The sequence below is a fragment of the Tripterygium wilfordii genome, chromosome 13 (assembly GCF_013401445.1).
Source record: "Tripterygium wilfordii isolate XIE 37 chromosome 13, ASM1340144v1, whole genome shotgun sequence".
Classification (NCBI taxonomy): Eukaryota; Viridiplantae; Streptophyta; class Magnoliopsida; order Celastrales; family Celastraceae; genus Tripterygium; species Tripterygium wilfordii.
The window spans coordinates 13,421,199-13,439,849 of NC_052244.1; the positions used below are offsets into that span (position 1 = coordinate 13,421,199).

Consider the following 18,651-nt stretch of genomic DNA (forward strand, 5'->3'; position numbering starts at 1 on the left):
CATCACCTCCACAATTATGTACATAGAAGATTTTTTTTAGAGAGATATATATAAGAAGACTATTGTATATACACACATATATATGTGATCCTTTGTCACAATGAATTGTCATCCATCAATCATCAGCATGTACATATTAATATGTCGTGGATCATTGCATGGTACATGCATGTATGGATATTTGGCATACTTTTTGTGGAGAAGCTATATATAGACGGGTGATAAAAATTCACTGCAATTTATGAAGACGTGCCCCTATCTTATCTTGTCAAGATTTTAGTTGGTTGTTTAGGGTAAGATTTCTTATATGGTATCAGAATAATTCGATTCACTTGGATATAACTCAACGCATAAATATTAAAACTACAATTCTCACATTGTTTGCGTAAGTCCCAACCGAGTGGTTTATTTGGACAAGCTCATTTCCTTACAATCAAACTAGGTATTTTCTCTGGGTTCTAGTACCATTAAGTGAGACGGTCTAGAGATAAATAAAATCGTGCGGGCTTAATGTATTCATGAAAATTAATAAATTTAAAGCGGACAACATAATTGGTTGTATAAGAAGGAATTTCTACTAATTATGAGTTTAAGTGGGACAAACGATACCATTTCACGTTTGACGTACATACGTCGGCAATCCGTATTTCCTCCCAAAACTATTGTTTTCACTTTAAAATAATGTCTTTTAAGCTAAACCCAATTGATCACATATTACATTTATATATGCATAATCTTCAGTATAGCTATGTGGTCCAAAATTAATTTTGTGAAAGATGTCTATATCTTCCCTAAAAGAAGGTGAATTGCATTTAGAAAAGGCGAGTCACTTTTGTTTCTTGTCACTCTCTCTGGCTGACCCTCAAACCATGCAAAGTGGTTTAGGTAAAAAGGACGGTGTATACATATAGGTCTAACAACAAATCAAGATTATATATATAACAAACAAACAAACAAAAGTTCGGAGTCAAAGAAAAGTTGGTCGGCTGTGTTTGGTTCTTCCTTATCTTGCTTTAGTCAACACCTTTTCAGGTCAAGTAACTATACGACTAAAGTGCCCAATTTTATATGTTAAGAGATTAAAAGATTGGTTTAATAATTGTTGAAAATCTTAACCCTAACTCACATCAAACATATCTCTGCTTTGAGTTCACCTGATTTCCATGAATATATCGAGTTTAATTTACTGCTTTATTCTTCCTCGGTCATCTCAATTAATAGTACTTAAATCTAAAAAAATGCCTCTTAATGTGATATGGGCTTAACTTTCTTTGTAAATCACATGCATGGTTGGACATCCCAAACCGATGTGGAATAGTTTAACAATAATTAATGTTAGGCAGTATAACTAAGTCTGGCTTATTAATGGAGAACAACCCACATTGACTCAATTGGTGTCTTTTATTAATTAGGACCCAATTATATGACCACTTTTACGTTAAAAACTAGTTTGATTTGGGCATGAAACAGCTCGGTGGATGCTTTTGCTGGGTGTGAAGAAGTCCAAGTGAAGGTCAAGTTCTGGGTGCGTGAAAGAAGAACAGAAGATTGGGTTCCAATGGCTGTAAGAACAAAAGATGCCTCTGCCAAAAGGGACTTTATGCAAAGTCATGCATATGACCGTTTATCTTATGGATTTTTGCAGTAATGGGGTTTGTCTTGATTGTAACATCAAATGCCGAAAGTTAATGTACGTTAGGAATTAAAATGGGTAGAAATCCTGTTCAAAAAATACATTAAATTGACGTCGGAATAGTGGAATATATGGTGAAGTGAAGTGACAATTTTATTGTCCATATTTGTTTTGGTATTTGAACGGTTTCATGTATTTATGTAAAGATAAATTAAATAATTGATAGCAATAAATTGACATAAAAATAGATTATGATTAGAGAATAATAATATAATACTCATGATGATTGTGTTTAGAGACTTTAAATGCAATTTATAACATTAACCACAAAGAAAATAGAAAGTCTTGGAATACCAAATGCTAATCAAATTCATCGCTATCTAAAATCGATTGTTTTGTGCTTATATCCCAGGGTTTAGAATTGTCATGTTTTTTCATGTTGAAGTTGATTTTTGGTTTGAAAAAAATAATACAGTTAGATTTATCATTTTAATTATTACACATTTACAATTTAATTTCCAAAAGTTATCAAATTTTTTGTTGAACCATATGGTAGTTTGGATTTAAATTTCAAAAATACAACAATGGTGTGTTAATTGACACCTCCCTATTGGTTATGATACACCAAGGCACTGATCAAAAAGGAAATGATTACCTGCGACGTGGCATCAATGCTCAACACCCTTCGAGGCTTCAATGATTAAATCGTCTCAAACGGCCCCTTTGTGGGCTGTAAGTAAGTCCGGAAAGAGTTTACACTGGGACCACGTTAGTCTGTTAAGTAGCCCATGTACTTGCTTCGCTTCGGCCCAACTAGGCCTGATTTTTGTACTCAAAGGTCCATAATAATAATAGGCTTCATAATCACTGTAATGTCAACCCAAAATTCGAAGACAGGAAAAGAAATATCATTAGTTTCGACCAGCCACGAATACTTAAGAACCAACATTTGTTTGGCAGAATTAAAGAAGCCACAATGGAAATGTTGCAGAAGTCGATCCCTAAACGGGCCTCTTTTTACTTGAAATAATTTAGGAGGAAATTGTTATGATATGGTCCGTTTTAAACTTAGGCCCGCACAGATTTATTAATAGTTTGATCTCAAGAAAAGCATTTAGTTATAGTTAAGAAATTTAACCTATTATAATATTTCACACTTAACTTTTTCTCCTGTGCAATGTGAAAATTTAAAGCACTAAGCTCCTTTGCCACTCAAAAACTCGTCCAACACCACCAAATTTGACACTGCAAAAGTTTATGGTTCTATCCACTCGAACCGGGTGCTATAATTATAAGGATTATCTCAACCAGCTCAACTATCCTCAGCCTCAAGTGGTTATGTTTCTATCTTATTTATTCCCAGTTTCCATGATTCGTGATTCTCATCCAACAATAACATGGCAAACCAATCCAAGTCAATTCCCTTCATTTTCTAGCAAGAAACAATAACAACAAAAAAGGACAATGTACCTTTTTTTTGGGTACTTGGGGCTGATTCCAATGTTTACAAAGGCCACTGATTGTAAGGCTGTGAGTTCTGGCACTTTCGCAATCAATATGCCTAAGAAAGTGAGTTCAAATTATTCTTGTCACACATGATGAAGTTAAATTAGTGTGACTTGCAAGCATAATGCCTCATTTGCCTTTCTACTTTGAATGGGCATCAAGCAATGGCTATATGCTTTACTTGTCCAATGAGACAATATGGCATGCATGACAGGCTTCAAAATTGACTTGGAGTTAAAAAATTGAGCACAAACAATAAAAGTTAATGCTAACCATTTTGGGTCAAAGATCCGTACGGCTTTGCTCTTCTTGAATTGTTGTCATTGATTATTAGGTTCAGAAAATGTTTGATTGTGTGAGTGGAATCTGACCTTTGCTTATATATATATATATATATATATATATATATTACTCAGTCAAATTATGTTAATTCGATGTGAGATATAGTGTTAACACTTTTCTAGCTAACAGTTTTTTAAGTTTCACTTGTAAAAAATCTCTTAAACGAGAGAGATTATTGCTCATGGACTTTAATCATTAGTGATGCCCTGCGAGCTTAATTTAGCAGCATTGTTGATGGGGGATTGGAGACACTGATTTCCCACAGCTTACACCACACCTTACCCAAGAATGATGTTTTGATTTAGTGTAGGGTTGATATTTAATAATCTATGAGTGATTGTTGAGCAATAAAATAATAAAAAGTGTATTATTTAGAGCACATACCAATTATAATGATTAAGAGGGTATTCCCATACAACCCAATTATAATTCGTTCCATCAATCCACTCCAAATTAGTCTCTTTCTTTTTAAACTTTTCTCATTCAATGAGACCTGATACCAACCCAAATACATGCATTCATGTGTTGCTCTTCCATCTACCTACAATATATATATCTATGCGTATTGGGTTCCACACATTTCTGGGTACAAAAAGGCTAGCTTGCCTACATGCTAAGTTGGTTATTCACTCACCCAACTTTAATGAATCATGGATTCTAACAATGAGGGAGACTAATATATTTTGAAATAAATTCGTAAAAGAGTTGATGGGTCGTAGAGTTGTGAACCAAAGGTTAATACATGAGTCGCAACCTTGCCTAGCGCAAAAAATATACAGAACTTGAGTATGGATTGGATGGATCTCTAGGCCTGAAAAAAACCCCACATATCCCATATAAGATGCACGGCTGTTAAACAATTATGCAGGGGTGAGGAGGAATATTGGACAAACAAACAAAAGGATGTTAGAAGGCAAAGGATAATATTGTCTTTTTCTGTAAGGGGGGCCCGTTTTTCAAGATGGGGGAGCCAACGGGAAAAAGATAAAGAAACAACAGAAGATATAAAAGTAAAGCCAAAAAGCATATGCTTTTGGCCTTTTGGGGGTGTGCATGTCCCACAAATTTTACACTGAAAATGGGGTGTCGGTGGATCAATCTAAGAGAAAAACCGTTAAGCTAAGCTAACGAAGTGTATAAAAAAAAGGAGGAAGAAAAGAAGAAGAAGGAAGCTAATGATAGGTATGCCCTTGGAGTTGGAGTACTACGTCTCCATGCATACTTCTTTTTTTTACGATATGGGAACTCATAGCTATCTTTGGGGTGTATACTGAATAAATTTATGAATTTGTGTAATAGTTCACAAATCTTTTGTGTCAGGCAAATAAGTGGTAATTCCATGAATGAATTTGATAAAAATTGAAATCACAACCTTCAAAGAGATAAGGTACCTCACAATCAAGAGTTGATTCTTTGTAATTAGTATTACTATTATTTATATGTTAATATTACTTCTCCATTATTACAAATAGATATTTTTTTAACTTCTCCATTATTACAAATATATATATATTTTTATCATTGTTCATGATTGGATTTACCTTATAATATTATGAATCAAGATAGATCATCCCACACAAAGTGAACCCTCAAACAAGAAGCAAACGATTATTTATTGTCATTATTATGCACCCCAATTGCAAAAAATAAAAATAAAAATAAAAAAATTTGTGCATCCCTTCCTTTCGAAGAAAGAATTAGCCTTTTTGTGGGCTTTGAATTAATGGTTGTTGAACATGCGTGCCAATGATTGTGATTTGTTGTCATTTGTGATTCTCTAATTTTTGTAGGGCCTAATTTGTTATTTCCAACAACTCAAAATCACATCACACCGTCCATATATTGGAAAATTCTTGTTGGACCATCGTATGTTTAAAATTCGCCGTGACAGTCATACAACAACGATTACAACACTACCCAATACTCCTTTAAAAAAAAAAATGTCTGTAGATAGGCCATACTAATTGCACAATCTGTGTATCAAAAATGTTAGTAAATCAACAAATGTCGTTGGTTTTGAGTTTACCAATTCGTTATAGATACATCGAGCTCGTATGAATTTATTTTTTTGAGCCTCTAACGATACTCGAGTTCATAAATTGCCTTTGACATTTATTTTTTTGAGCCTCTAACGATACTCGAGTTCATAAATTGCCTTTGACGATTGAGAGAAGCTTAGGCTTTTTTAGAAGAAGAATCGAAATGACCCTTGAAGTTTAGGGGTTTGTTTAGCCCACAATGAAGTTTAGATGCTCAATCAACTCAATCGTCAAAGTTCAAGGGTCATTCTGATTCTTCTATTGATTTTTTTTTTATTTATAAATCACATTTTTTGTGTTCACAAAACTTATGCAGGATTATAAGTCTAACATTCTTCTACACTTGTAAATTAGATTATGTCAAATCCAATAAATGAACAGATAAAAACCCGTTCAACAAAATTGAAAATTTGCTTGGATATCATATAAAAATTAGTATCGTACTCAGGTTACGATCTTGGAACCAGTGGGTTATGGGCAGAATTTTAGGATTCAGTGGTCGTGACTCTAGATGAGTGCAAGAGCAAAAACAGGAGGCATAGGATAGGTGCCGACTGCGGCGGCCGGATTTAACGGCGAGAAAAATGGTAAATTTAAGAGAATATGGTTGTGGGTGGTGTGGATGGAGAAACAAACAATTATAAATGGACAAAAAAGGACACAAACGTGTTGCTTTTATGCCCACCAACGTATGGTCATCATTGTCAATTTATTTTAACTCCAGCCAGCAAAGTAGATTCTCGCTGCCCGCCCAGGTGTCATTCTCGCACCTCACTACCACTGCCGAAGCTGAGCTCAGCTTCTTCAGAGCATCTACATGTTGCAGGCAAAAGAAGCTTCCCTTCCATCCACGCAAACCACTCAAGTCGATTTCCCTCTCTCTCCCTTCCTCTCTCCGTGTTTATTTCTTTTAGCAAAAGACCAAAAACAGAGAAGAAATGAATTGGTTGAAGATTAGAGAAAAAACCTCACACAGTGATTCACAATGAAATCTCTCTCTTTGGTTCTTGCAGCATTACTGGTCTTATTACCTACCACAGCTCAACAACAACATTCTCTTACTACTCATTTTGACAAAAACCCCAGGAGAATTCTGCACCAACCATTGTTTCCAGTCACTTCAGCTCCACTACTGGGGTCTGAACCGCCGCCGCCGCCGCCACCGGATAGTCCGGTTTTTCCAAACCCAGATCAGCCTTTCTTCCCTGAAGTCCCAGCTGGGCCTACCCCTGATCAGACCCAACAATCATCGCCACCACCAGTGCCCACAAATGGCACAATCCCAATTGCAGCGGCTACACAGAAAACAAAACCAACCAAACAAGTTGCAATTGCAATCTCAGTTGGGATTGTCACTTTGGGGATGCTATCAGCTCTCGCATTCTTTCTTTATCGTCACCGGGTGAAGCATCGAGGGGAGACTCAAAAGCTCGTCGGAAGCAATAATTCTCAGGGATTCACAGATGAATCAAGAGCACCCCCATCGAGTTTCTTATATATAGGGACCGTAGAACCGAGCAGGACATCGGTTACTGAAACAAATGGGGCTAATGGGTCTCCTTATCATAAGCTTAACTCTGTTAAGAGATCCGATCGGTATAGGCCTAGTCCGGATCTGCAGCCACTGCCACCACTACCAATGCCTCCTCCTCCTCAGGTGGAAAATAACAATTCGAGCTCTTCCATATCATCCTCATCGGACGAGGAGAGTCATGGCACAGCTTTTTTTACTCCGCAGGCCTCATCTATTAGCACTGTAAGCAATGAGTCAATTTCACGTCCGGTTAGTGGCTCTAATTACAATCAGATGGTGGTTTCCGATGGCAGTAGCTCTGTGCCTCATTCGAAGAGAACATCGCCTCCTCATTCGAGAAGAACCTCCCCTAAATCACGGTTTTCGGTTTCTTCTTCACCTGAGATGAAGCATGTTATTATTCCATCAATAAAGCAGCCTGTGCCACCGGCTCAACCACAAGGCTCTACAGAACAAGATAGTCAGCAAACAATCCCCTACTCAAAACCAAAGTTTGCATCACCGCCACCGCCGCCTAATATGGCTGCTCTACGATCACTTCACAATCAATCCCCACAAAGACCAAAAATCTCAGTTCCTCCACCTCCTCCTCCACCACCGCCACCAGCAATGTCTACTCCGCGGAAGGTAGGAGAGACCAGTGTTTCGTCAATGCCTAAAAAATTATTGACAAAGCCATCATGGCCTCAGAGTCCCAGAGCCGCTTCTAGTACTGAAAGCACAAAGTCTGTAGAAGAAGTTAACAAAAGTGCTAGTTCCACAGAGAGGATTGATGCCGATGACAATGATGGAGCAAAGCCAAAGTTGAAGCCTTTGCATTGGGACAAAGTGAGGGCAACTTCAGACAGAGCCACAGTGTGGGACCAGCTCAAATCAAGCTCATTCCAGTAAGTGAAAATTGGCGTAATTGATGCTGGTAAGTTAATATCAGTGAGTAAACATTCAATTTATGTGCAGATTGAATGAGGATATGATGGAGAGTCTTTTCAGTTGCAATTCCACCAATTCGATCCCCAAAGAAGCTACAAGAAAATCAGTTCTTCCTCCTGTTGAACAAGAAAACAAAGTGTTGGACCCAAAGAAGTCTCAGAACATTGCTATATTGTTAAGAGCATTGAATGTAACGCGAGATGAGGTGGCTGAAGCTCTTTTAGATGGTAAGTAAGATTATGGTTTCAATACATTATATTGACTATTAGAATCTGAGCCTGTTAGGAAGTTAATTTTGATTCAAGTTTACATTTTCTCATATAAGCTGAGTTAGGCTCCATATCTGGATGCTATTCATGCTCCAATTCTATTATATCATATAGATCATTACGAAAAGAAGCTTTGCTAATGTCTAATCTTTGTTTTCCAATGTGAATTAGTTATCTCCCTCCTCCGTGGTTGGTTGCACCAACTTTCAACTTCTTTTAGAAGGCTAACTCATTGGCTGTGACTTGATCAATCTTGCTTAAGTTCTACATCCTTTTTGCTGGGCTATGGAAACATACTCATGCCAATGCATTGCAATCATTGGCCTGGACGTTGATTGTGGGCACACTTAAGCTGTTGCTTAGCAACTCGGAGAGAACCAACACCAGGCTAAGATCCACGCTCATTTAGATACATGGGAACCGGATACTAGCAAACTGATCAAAACTACCTTGTTTTGTGTTGATCAAAAATACCTTTTTGTAGTTTAACTGATCAGTTGTTTCTAGTACTCTAGTTTCTGAAAAATCCAGTGACAAGTATTACATATGTTTAGAATAAATGTGATCTTATCAAATGTGAACTATAAGTCATAGAAAACCACATAGCTACATGAATGTTTATGAGTGCAAATTCAAACCAAGAGGTTTAGCACCAAAAATGCTAAAAAGAGAATATTTACAAATCTGAAACCACCACCTCTATCGTATAACATATATTAGTTTCAAGTAATCAGAATTACAATGCAGAAGGATGATGTCTTTATCTCGATATGATGATTATTTAGAAGCCTTTACTTTGCATCCAAAAGTCTTTTATTTCCTGAGTTTCTTGTCTAGCTCTATCACAAACTTATTTGTTTATAAACAGGTAATCCAGATAGCTTAGGTGCTGAGCTTTTGGAAACCTTAGTAAAGATGGCTCCAACAAAGGAAGAAGAAATTAAACTTCGAGAGTACAGTGGTGACATCTCAAAATTAGGGTCTGCAGAACGATTTCTTAAGGCAGTACTTGATATCCCTTTTGCCTTTAAAAGAGTTGAAGCCATGTTGTACAGAGCCAATTTCGATACAGAAGTGAAATATCTGAGGAAATCTTTCCAGACCCTTGAGGTATTAACACTAACATGGTTCATAGCTGTTCTGGACTCTAGAAAACTTTGCATTTTCTTCCCCTATAAAATTATCCATTTCATTTTATATTTGTCAGGCAGCAAGTGATGAATTGAAGAACAGTCGTTTGTTTCTCAAACTCCTTGAAGCTGTTCTTCGGACAGGAAACCGGATGAATGTTGGCACAAACCGAGGTGATGCTGAAGCTTTTAAGCTTTATACACTCTTAAAGCTTGTAGATATAAAGGGGACAGATGGGAAGACCACCTTGCTCCACTTTGTGGTCCAGGAAATTATTAGATCCGAGGGTGCAAGTACTAATGCAACAAATGAGAATATCCAAAAGAATACAGAGCCCAGAATGAAGGAAGATGATTTCAGGAAACAAGGATTGCAGGTTGTGGCTGGACTGAGTCGAGACCTCGGCAACGTCAAAAAGGCAGCAGGGATGGACTCAGATGTCCTTAGCAGCTACGTGTCAAAACTTGAAATGGGGCTTGAGAAAGTTCGACTGGTTCTCCACCATGAGAAACCAGAAATGCAGGGGAAATTCTTCAGCTCAATGAAGATGTTTCAAAGAGAATCTGAAAAGGAGATCTCCAGGATCAAGGCTGATGAAAGAAAGGCTTTAGCACATGTGAAAGAGGTTACAGAATATTTTCATGGGGATACAGCAAAGGAGGAAGCCCATCCATTCCGGATTTTCATGATTGTGAGAGATTTCTTAAACATTCTAGATCATGTATGCAAGGAAGTAGGAAATATGCAGGACAGAACTATGGTAGGTTCAGCCAGATCCTTCCGCATATCAGCAACTGCTTCGCTACCAGTTCTGAACAGATACAAGGTGAGACAAGACAGAAGTTCAGATGAGGAAAGTTTGTCCCCTTGATATTCCATGGATACCCTTAGAAGGACGATCGTATAAGCTGATAGTCCCATGATCATAGACTCATTTTGAACTGCTGCAGCAGGACAGTATATATGTTTTTTCCAATAGAATGTGAAGGAGTAGAACAATGAGAGACTCCAGGATTTTTTTCCCGGAGAAATAGAAAGGTCTGTCAATAGGCAACTGAATCCCAGTTCGTAAAGGGTGCACTCGGCTAAATCCACGGACAAACACTTCTTTTTCTGTCCAGACTCGCCTATGAGCAGTGTCCACAGGTCAGAAATTATACAAGAAGAACAAGTGTGATAAGAGTTTATCAATAGTGAGGAAAGGGAATGGATGGGAATTGCCAGTCAGACTCAACATTTGAGCACTAATTACCTGGAGGAAAACTTTTACAGTGAATTATTTTTGTCTGCTCCAACACATATCCCACAAGTTTAGCAGAAGTTTCAGAATCTATAGATCAGATTCCTACACAATTTTAGAATTAGAATGTTTTGAGGTTGTTCATGACCATGTTATCTACATTTATTTGATAATTACTAATAATTACCATCACCAGTTTTCACCAATCAATAAATGCACTACTCTCTTCTTGGACTAAGTTTACTTGCCAAAACAAGCAAAACTATGCCCAATCCATCAACCCAAAGACATGCACTCCAGATAACTGTGAAAATGCCACTTCCAGATATGTTTAACTACACTATCCTAGAGTAATGCCTTCACCATCAAGAACACAATATCTTCTATGAAAATCATTTTTCCCCAATTTAGAACGAAAAGGTAGAGGCGACATCATTTTCTTTGGATCAAAAAAGAACTTTACTACTCTTTAGAGAGAACTTTTAGACTACCAAATGAAAATGTTGTAGTAGTTCTACTTCTGCTTACATATTCAAGAGGTAAGAGCTTTCGAACTGGTGTCTGGGCGTTATGTTCTCCCCAACTTCAAAAACACAGCCATGGTTGGAAGTCGGAACTTGGAACCCAGGGATCGAGCTTGGGTTCTCCGCAACTTGTACACGAAAGCAATGAGCCAATGATACAGGTAAAGGCGTAAAGCAAACTCCGAGCCGTGGCCCGTGGTCGGTTCAGAAGAAAATTGTAGCCCAATGCATTGGGCTAGAGAAGATAGGCCTGGATGTTTGAGCCCATTTTCTGTTCGACTCTAGCCCATGAAATCAGCCTAAAGCCCACCTAAGCCCAAACCCACGTTGTCATCAGCCAGGCAAGATAGGTATGGATGTTTGAGCCCATTTAAGCTTAACCTTAGGCGTCACCCAGACTAGGGAGTATTACTTATAGTAGAATCTCAAGACTACTAAAAAAGTGTGTGTTTCTACATCTTTCAATTTATTTATTTTTACCCTTACTAAGTTGTCGTTGTTATAATCAGCGAAACAGATAAAAGGGTGAAAATTCCTAAAAAAGATTAAAATGGGACAAGGACGAGCAAAAGTGTCCCCGTCTCGTTGAAATCTTAACCCAGACTCGAATCAGATTATTTCAAGTGTGGCGAGGAAGAATTATTACTTACAAGAGAGACTGCCTTAATATTTCCCACGATTTGCTTGGCATTTCCATAACTACTACTACTCAATTTAATACTCCCGCGCGCAAATGATCAAGTATTGGCATATGGAGTATTTTTCTCCCTTTTTGGTTCATATTCTAATTGGGATACAATTCTAATCTTTTGAAACCCCCTCAATTCTTAACTAAGCCTCTCCCTTCTTCATCCAAATCTTAACAAAGGAAGCAATATACTATATGTACGTGTCAGTGCCTGTGTCTGTGCCTGTGCTAACACTAGGATCTCAATGCAACAGCAAAACATATATATAATCTAAACCAATCCCATTTTCTTTTGTCTTACCAAAACCCAACTCGCAATTTTATGTAATCAATTGAGTGGTCTTCTTAGTTAGAACCATGATTTACACCACCAACTGTACACTTCTTGATCATCATCATAAATATATAGATGGCCAAAGTGTTGACCATCTCGGGTTCTGTAGATTTCAGAGTCAAAGTTTCTACCTAGTCTTAGCACCAAGACCCAAGCTAGCTAAACCCCAAGTTTATATTGTTTATATATATATTTTATGATAAACTATAGTATTATTTACATATTGAATGTATATAGAATATGATATTCTGTAAGTGGAGTGACAACTTTGTAGTGAAGACTGAAGAGGAGCGTCTTCTTGTTATTCTTAAGTCCAGACTTTTCACACGTGAAGACGCTCCCTTACACTGCCCGCAATTATGTTGGATCTCCCTCATCATCAATTTCTTTCTTTTTGGTCTCTATCTTGTTGTGTGGCCCAATTAATTGGTTAAGATTTTATCCCTACATCGGACTGACATAATTCAACCAATTGACATATAAGTAAATGTCGAATCCGGCCATCTCAAAACATATTTTATGGACTTAATAACAAATGACGACGGTCCAAGAATAACAAAGTCGTGCAGACTTTGATTCAAAACTGACAATATTAACCTATAGTATTTGGTCTATCGTCAAATTTCGCGTGGTGGGACACTATCAAAATACTTGTAATTCATTGTTTATTTTGAGAATCATTTATCACAGGTAACACTACAATATTCTAGACCTATATATATAAAATGCTATAATGGAGTTTACACTTTGGAAAACAAAGTTGATTGATTCACAATGATCACTTAAAAATGAAGTAAAAAAATTACAAATTATATGGTCACTTGAGAGAGCTAATACGCTTATTAATTTTCCTGCTAGTCTATAAAATTGTTTTCACACATTCTATTGACAGTTCATTTTTTTTGGATCTTGTGTCAATTTGTCCTCTTAATTTGATATTGAAGTGGTTTATATTTTACTAATCTATGACATATATATATGTATGTATATCTATCCAAGGGCCAGAAGACCAATAACCTCTTGGTCATCTAAAGAAATTGGTTTTTTTTCTTCATCCTGCTAGACCTAATTAATGGACACCCACTTAGCAAGTGTCATTGTGACAAATTAAACTGGGGCCTCCAACTTGTTGAAAATATTGTTTTTCAGCCAATTCCACCACCCAATGAACAATAACACCTAAATTGGGAATCACCTCCAACTTAATTTATAATACATTCTCACACCTAGACGTAAGTCAATCCCCCTCCCTATCCAATGTATCCAAAAAAACCATAAATTTAGTTATTTTTTTTTAAAGTGTAAAATGTAGCAACACCTCCTGAGTTTAATTGACATTACTAACTAACCTCCTTAATTTTTCAAATTTGATAGTCAAACCCCTGAAAAAAATCAAAATTCATCTTAAGTCTCTTTTGTCAAGTTGACTAACAAACTAAGAAGGTGAGATGCACTTGTTTCAAGTTTTAATGTTGCTAATAGGCCACTTTAGTTTTCCTAATTCGACACTTATGCACCTTCAGTTTTTCTGGGTTGATACTCATGTCTTTAAATAAATGTGAAAATGTGCGTCAACTAACAAATGAGACTTAAGAGAAATTTTAATTTGTTCAGGTAATTTAATTGGCAAATTTAAAAACCGAAAGGGTCAATAGGCATAAATGATAAAACTTAGGGGGTGCCTAAGTATTTCCACTCTTTTTTTTTTGTAAAATCAATCCCTCAATTTCGTTGTTAAAGGAGAACCGAATCGAATTAAAAATTTAAAAGTTGACGATGTTATTATGCTACCAAGCGCCAAAGTTGCTAAAATATCTATTTAGCTTTATCTATAGTCCAAACAAAAAGTGAAAAGTTCTTGGTCTTTCTTTTTATAATATAAAAGAGTAAGAAATTACATAACCACCCCACAACACCAACTAAACAGTAAAAAAAATAAAAATCATAACAAACATGGGCCAGGGAATCGAAAGATTGGCATTTGGCAGGTGGCAACTTGCAAGGCTCGTCAAAGTTCACAGTTTTCATTGGATTATAAATTAACAAGATCATTTAATATAAAAAATAATAAATGATCATTTAATTCTTACCAAAGGTCTACTCACATCACCAAGCATTACGTGTTGTAAGAGAAGAACACAAAAATTGTTCATCAGGAGTACTTTTTTTGGGTAAGTGAGTTGGGATTTGAACACTTGGCTACCATCAAATTAAGTATATGTTTTAATTATTTCAGTTGAAAGATTATTTGAGTTCATAAGGGTACTTCAAACGAGAGACTGAAATCAATGTACTAAGGTATAATATAAGGTTTTTAATCGAATTTGAAAGGTCCTTAATTTGATTTTTATTGGGGAATAATATTCTTGTTGTCACATATTGGACTTTGATCCAATTTACCTTGAAATCAGGTGAGAAATTTTTATACTCATGGAGTTGACGGCTTGAGTTTATGTTCATATATAATTTGGAATGATAACTTTGTACGGTATTGGTATTGTTATTGTTGTTGGTAACCAAACAAAAGAAATTTAAAAAAAAAAGAAAAAAAGATAGATTGTTCATGCTCATTGATGGGATGGGACAAAACATATGATGCTACAGCTGTCATTGTTAAGACGTAAGATTTAATTTTTTTTTGGCAAGAAATTAAAGTTACCCTATTTAATGTAAAATGTATTGGGTATTTAATGTATGTAATCTCTCAATATACACACAAATTTAGGGGCTAAAACAAGGCACTGTTTGGGTACACTGTAAGGAACTATTTAATTGAGTTCCAATCGTGCTTCTTCAGTCTGTGAAACAAACAAAGCCTAACAGGGTAGGACTGAAACGGGGTGAGTAACTGCTAAATAACGCTCTCTATATCACATCCGCTGATTTTGGCGGCACTAAAACCGCAACTCTCATCAAACCCCGTCGCATTCCAACTTTCTCTCTCAACTTTCTCTCCACATTCCGCTCTTTCTAGCTTAATCTCCTCAACGTGGATTCAACAGTTAATTTATACAAATACCCATGTTTTATTTTGTGTTTAGACGTGGATTTTAAATGTGCAAGAGGGAGAGCAGGACAGAGAAGAAGCCATGGAGGGGTTGGACGATTCATTGTCTCTCTCTAGCCTCTTGTGTCACGAAAATGAAGAAGCTTATTTCAATGGACAGGAGAATGAGACCGATTACATGAGCTATCTGGGTAGTTTTGGGCTGGGGAGCGAAGATGAGGAGGAGTATATAGAAGGGTTAATTCGAAGAGAAGATGCCCAATTTGATTCCAAATGTCATGTATCCCCCTCAAACGATTCCGCAGTCACCGTTTGCCAGAGCTCGCTCAAATGTGCTCGATTGGAATCCATTGAATGGATTTTAAATGTAAGTGCCTCTCAACCTCATAACCCTTTATTTTTTAATTTGATTTTGATTTGGGTTTGTTTCATATTGTGCTGAAGTTCTTGAAATTGATCTTCTTTCGGTTCAGACAAGAGCAATATTCGGGTTCCACTTCAATACCGTTTATATTTCTGTGAATTACTTCGATCGATTCCTTTCAAAGCGATCCATTGATGTAAGCAACACTGTCTTGATCTATTCCTTGATGATGGGTTTTCACTTTTAGTTGTTTGGCTATGAAATGGAATTTATGGTGGCTGTTGTATTCATTTAGGATGGAAAATATTGGGCTTTTCGATTGCTATCGATAGCCTGCTTATCGTTGGCAGTGAAGATGGAGGAGTATAAAGTACCAGCCTTATCTGAGTTTCCTGTTGAAGGTTACTACTTTGAGAGTAAGTCAATACAGAGGATGGAGTTGTTGGTGTTGAATACATTAGAGTGGAAAATGGGTTTGATCACTCCTTTCCCTTACCTAAATTACTTGATTCACAAAATTGGTGGAGAATCTAAACCGCCGAAAGTAGGGTCTGGAGCTGTTGAACTAATTGTGGCAATGATCAAAGGTGAATTACAAAATTGAAGAATGATTTCAATTAGGCTGTTAATTTCTCATATGTCTATTTATCAAATTACTTTGGTGTAGAAATTAATTTGATTGATCATCGGCCATCTATCATCGCTGTGGCTGCAATATTCGCTGCATCTGATGGTCAGTTGTCGCAGAAAAGTTTGGAGCACAAGATGAACTCACTTTCCTTGTTCGGTTCGCTAGAAAATGTGAGCCTTCATGCTTTTGACAATGTAATGGTTTTGTTTTATGTTTTACGGCCATGTTGTTGGTTTGCTAATTTTCATTTCTTACTGCACCATGACAGGAACAAATATGTTTCTGTTATAATTTAATGCTGGAAATAGAGATGAGAAAATCTAAGGCACCCATTTCGGTGATTTCGCCACCTGTGTCTTCGATGCATTCTAGCTCAACTGATGCTGTTGAGAATACTTTTACATCCAGAGCTGGCGTTAAGAGAAGTCTTACGTTCAGTAGCTCTGATCAAAGTTGTCCGGTAAAGAAAATCAATCGGCAATAGTTATATATGCTTTGACATGAAGATTTATTTGGTTTATTGATTGAATTATAGGATCCTTTTTTGGGCTGAAAACTGAATCTTGCTACCAGATTGGACTATAGGTTTTATTGATTGCTATAAGCCATTTTATGGTTTGAGTTGGAATTCAATGATTTGAGTTCCATTTTTTGAACATCTAGCAAAAGTTTCCAGCCAGTGAAACCAAAGAGATGATACTGAAAATAGAAAGTAAATAAAAGAATTGAGTATCTTTAGCCTAAGAAGCTGACTTGAAAGTCCAAGAAGTGAAGAAGAGAGAGGCCAATAGAGCACCAGAAGGCCATAGAAGACTTGTTTGTCTATACTGCGTTTCTTAGTGTTTGCTTTCTTGTATAATGCTGCTGTTGCTATTGCTTACATATATTATCTTCCTGTTACTTTTTTCCTTATTGTGACAGAATATATATTGATGTAAACATTACTTGCAACCCCCTACCTTTTGAAGGGGAGCTTGGGATGCTTCCCATGTCTTTTAAAAGGCTGAAAGCCATGAGGAATGAAGAATTGTTTTTGTTTGATTTGATATATCTGTGTTGCATTCTGGGCCATTGAAAGCTATGTAAAGAAGATTGTGATTGGATATGTTGGGAATGTGGGGGTTTCTTTTTCATGAGTGGGAAGCTTCTCTTTTACTGCTGTTAGGTAACACTCACTCTCTTTGTGGTCTTATAACCAATCAATTCCGTAAGAACCAAAGGCAAAGTGCCTTTGCTAATCACGTCACAGTTAAATCCACATCAAAATGCCACATTAGATCACTTGATTAGAAGAGTACTTAATTTGAATTAACTTTCTTAATATTTTTTTCATAAAAGCAAATGTCTCTTTTTGGGTTGTGTAGAATATCTTAAATATTTTTTTGATATCCGAAAACGATATCGTACATGATATAATCTTACCTTTGACATCTAATATGAGTCTAAATTTGGGACGTCAAGCACGTGCTCACAATAGTTTCCCACTTGACGACAAGGTAAATTGGAACAAAGCTCGCGCATGGCTACAAGGGTATTGCTTCTTGTGTGAATCGAACTCAAAACCTCCCAAATCCATACGGTTTGACCTAGAGAGATTGACGAACTAGGCTACCACAAAGTGTTTGAATATTTGAAATAAGCACACAAAAGCTCACTGTTTCCACCAACAAACACATGCCAATGGTCATCTCCCAAAGGTTGCGTTGTAGGACCAAGCCTTCTCGTGAATGATATCTGCTGACACCAGGGTTTTTTGGGGTGGGTGGGGGAACAGGTGCTTGAGATTCATGGCAGAAGTGGGTGTATGTAAGGGGCTCCACCCATCCACATTTGCTTTCATGAACTAGGAGGGTCATATAACCATGTCCAGTCTGGATGGCCAAGGTACAAGATTGTATTTTAGTTTGCAGTCGTTAGAAACTGTTACATATATATGGGTCGTCTGATGGAGGTCCTTTCAGGGGCAAGCTTTGTGACCATGTAGCATCATAGACACACCTTACCAGTCATAATCATGTTGTTAAGGGACACGTGAATTTGGGTCTTGTTTCCTTCAATTGGTATAAGTGTTCGCAGCTGTAAATGCAAGTGCTGGAACAACCTGGCAATGGCACATTCAGCCCCGTAAACTATACTTCCTTTAATGGTAAAACTGCAGTGACTTCCAATATGTGCGAGTGAGAAAGAATTCAAGTATCTAAATTCTTAATAGAAGTCGGTTCTAAGGGAAATCTGGAGAAGACCATTGTTCTGCCAATATATGCGAGTGAGAGTGGGAGGAGAGAGCCATTTTCAACAATTACAACAATAAATACCAAAACAAAGAAGGAAACAAAGTCCAGACTCGGAAACCTTAATAAATGAATATTAGCAGTTACATCCCTCCAACTTAATCGCGTTGTTGTTCAAACTTTAATTCAACCTAAACGATGCTTAGAAAACATTTACCGACATATGGGAATTGGAGAAGGGTTATGTG

General features: G+C 36.9%; 2 protein-coding genes across 2 annotated transcripts; both read left to right on the forward strand.

Moving 5' to 3' along the window:
* Positions 1–6,076: 6,076 nt before the first annotated feature.
* LOC120013467 (formin-like protein 6) lies at positions 6,077–10,830 on the forward strand. The gene is made up of 4 exons (XM_038865289.1): positions 6,077–7,941; positions 8,012–8,211; positions 9,122–9,363; positions 9,461–10,830. Exons 1-4 carry the CDS (start codon positions 6,506–6,508, stop codon positions 10,253–10,255), a joined length of 2,673 nt encoding a protein of 890 aa, XP_038721217.1. The 5' UTR covers positions 6,077–6,505; the 3' UTR covers positions 10,256–10,830.
* A 3,991-nt stretch (positions 10,831–14,821) lies between these two features.
* Positions 14,822–17,220, forward strand: LOC120013765 (cyclin-D5-1-like). The gene is made up of 5 exons (XM_038865697.1): positions 14,822–15,544; positions 15,651–15,737; positions 15,837–16,128; positions 16,209–16,342; positions 16,441–17,220. The coding sequence occupies exons 1-5, from the start codon at positions 15,260–15,262 to the stop codon at positions 16,654–16,656; spliced, it is 1,014 nt and encodes a 337-aa protein (XP_038721625.1). The 5' UTR covers positions 14,822–15,259; the 3' UTR covers positions 16,657–17,220.
* The last annotated feature ends 1,431 nt before the right edge of the window (positions 17,221–18,651 follow it).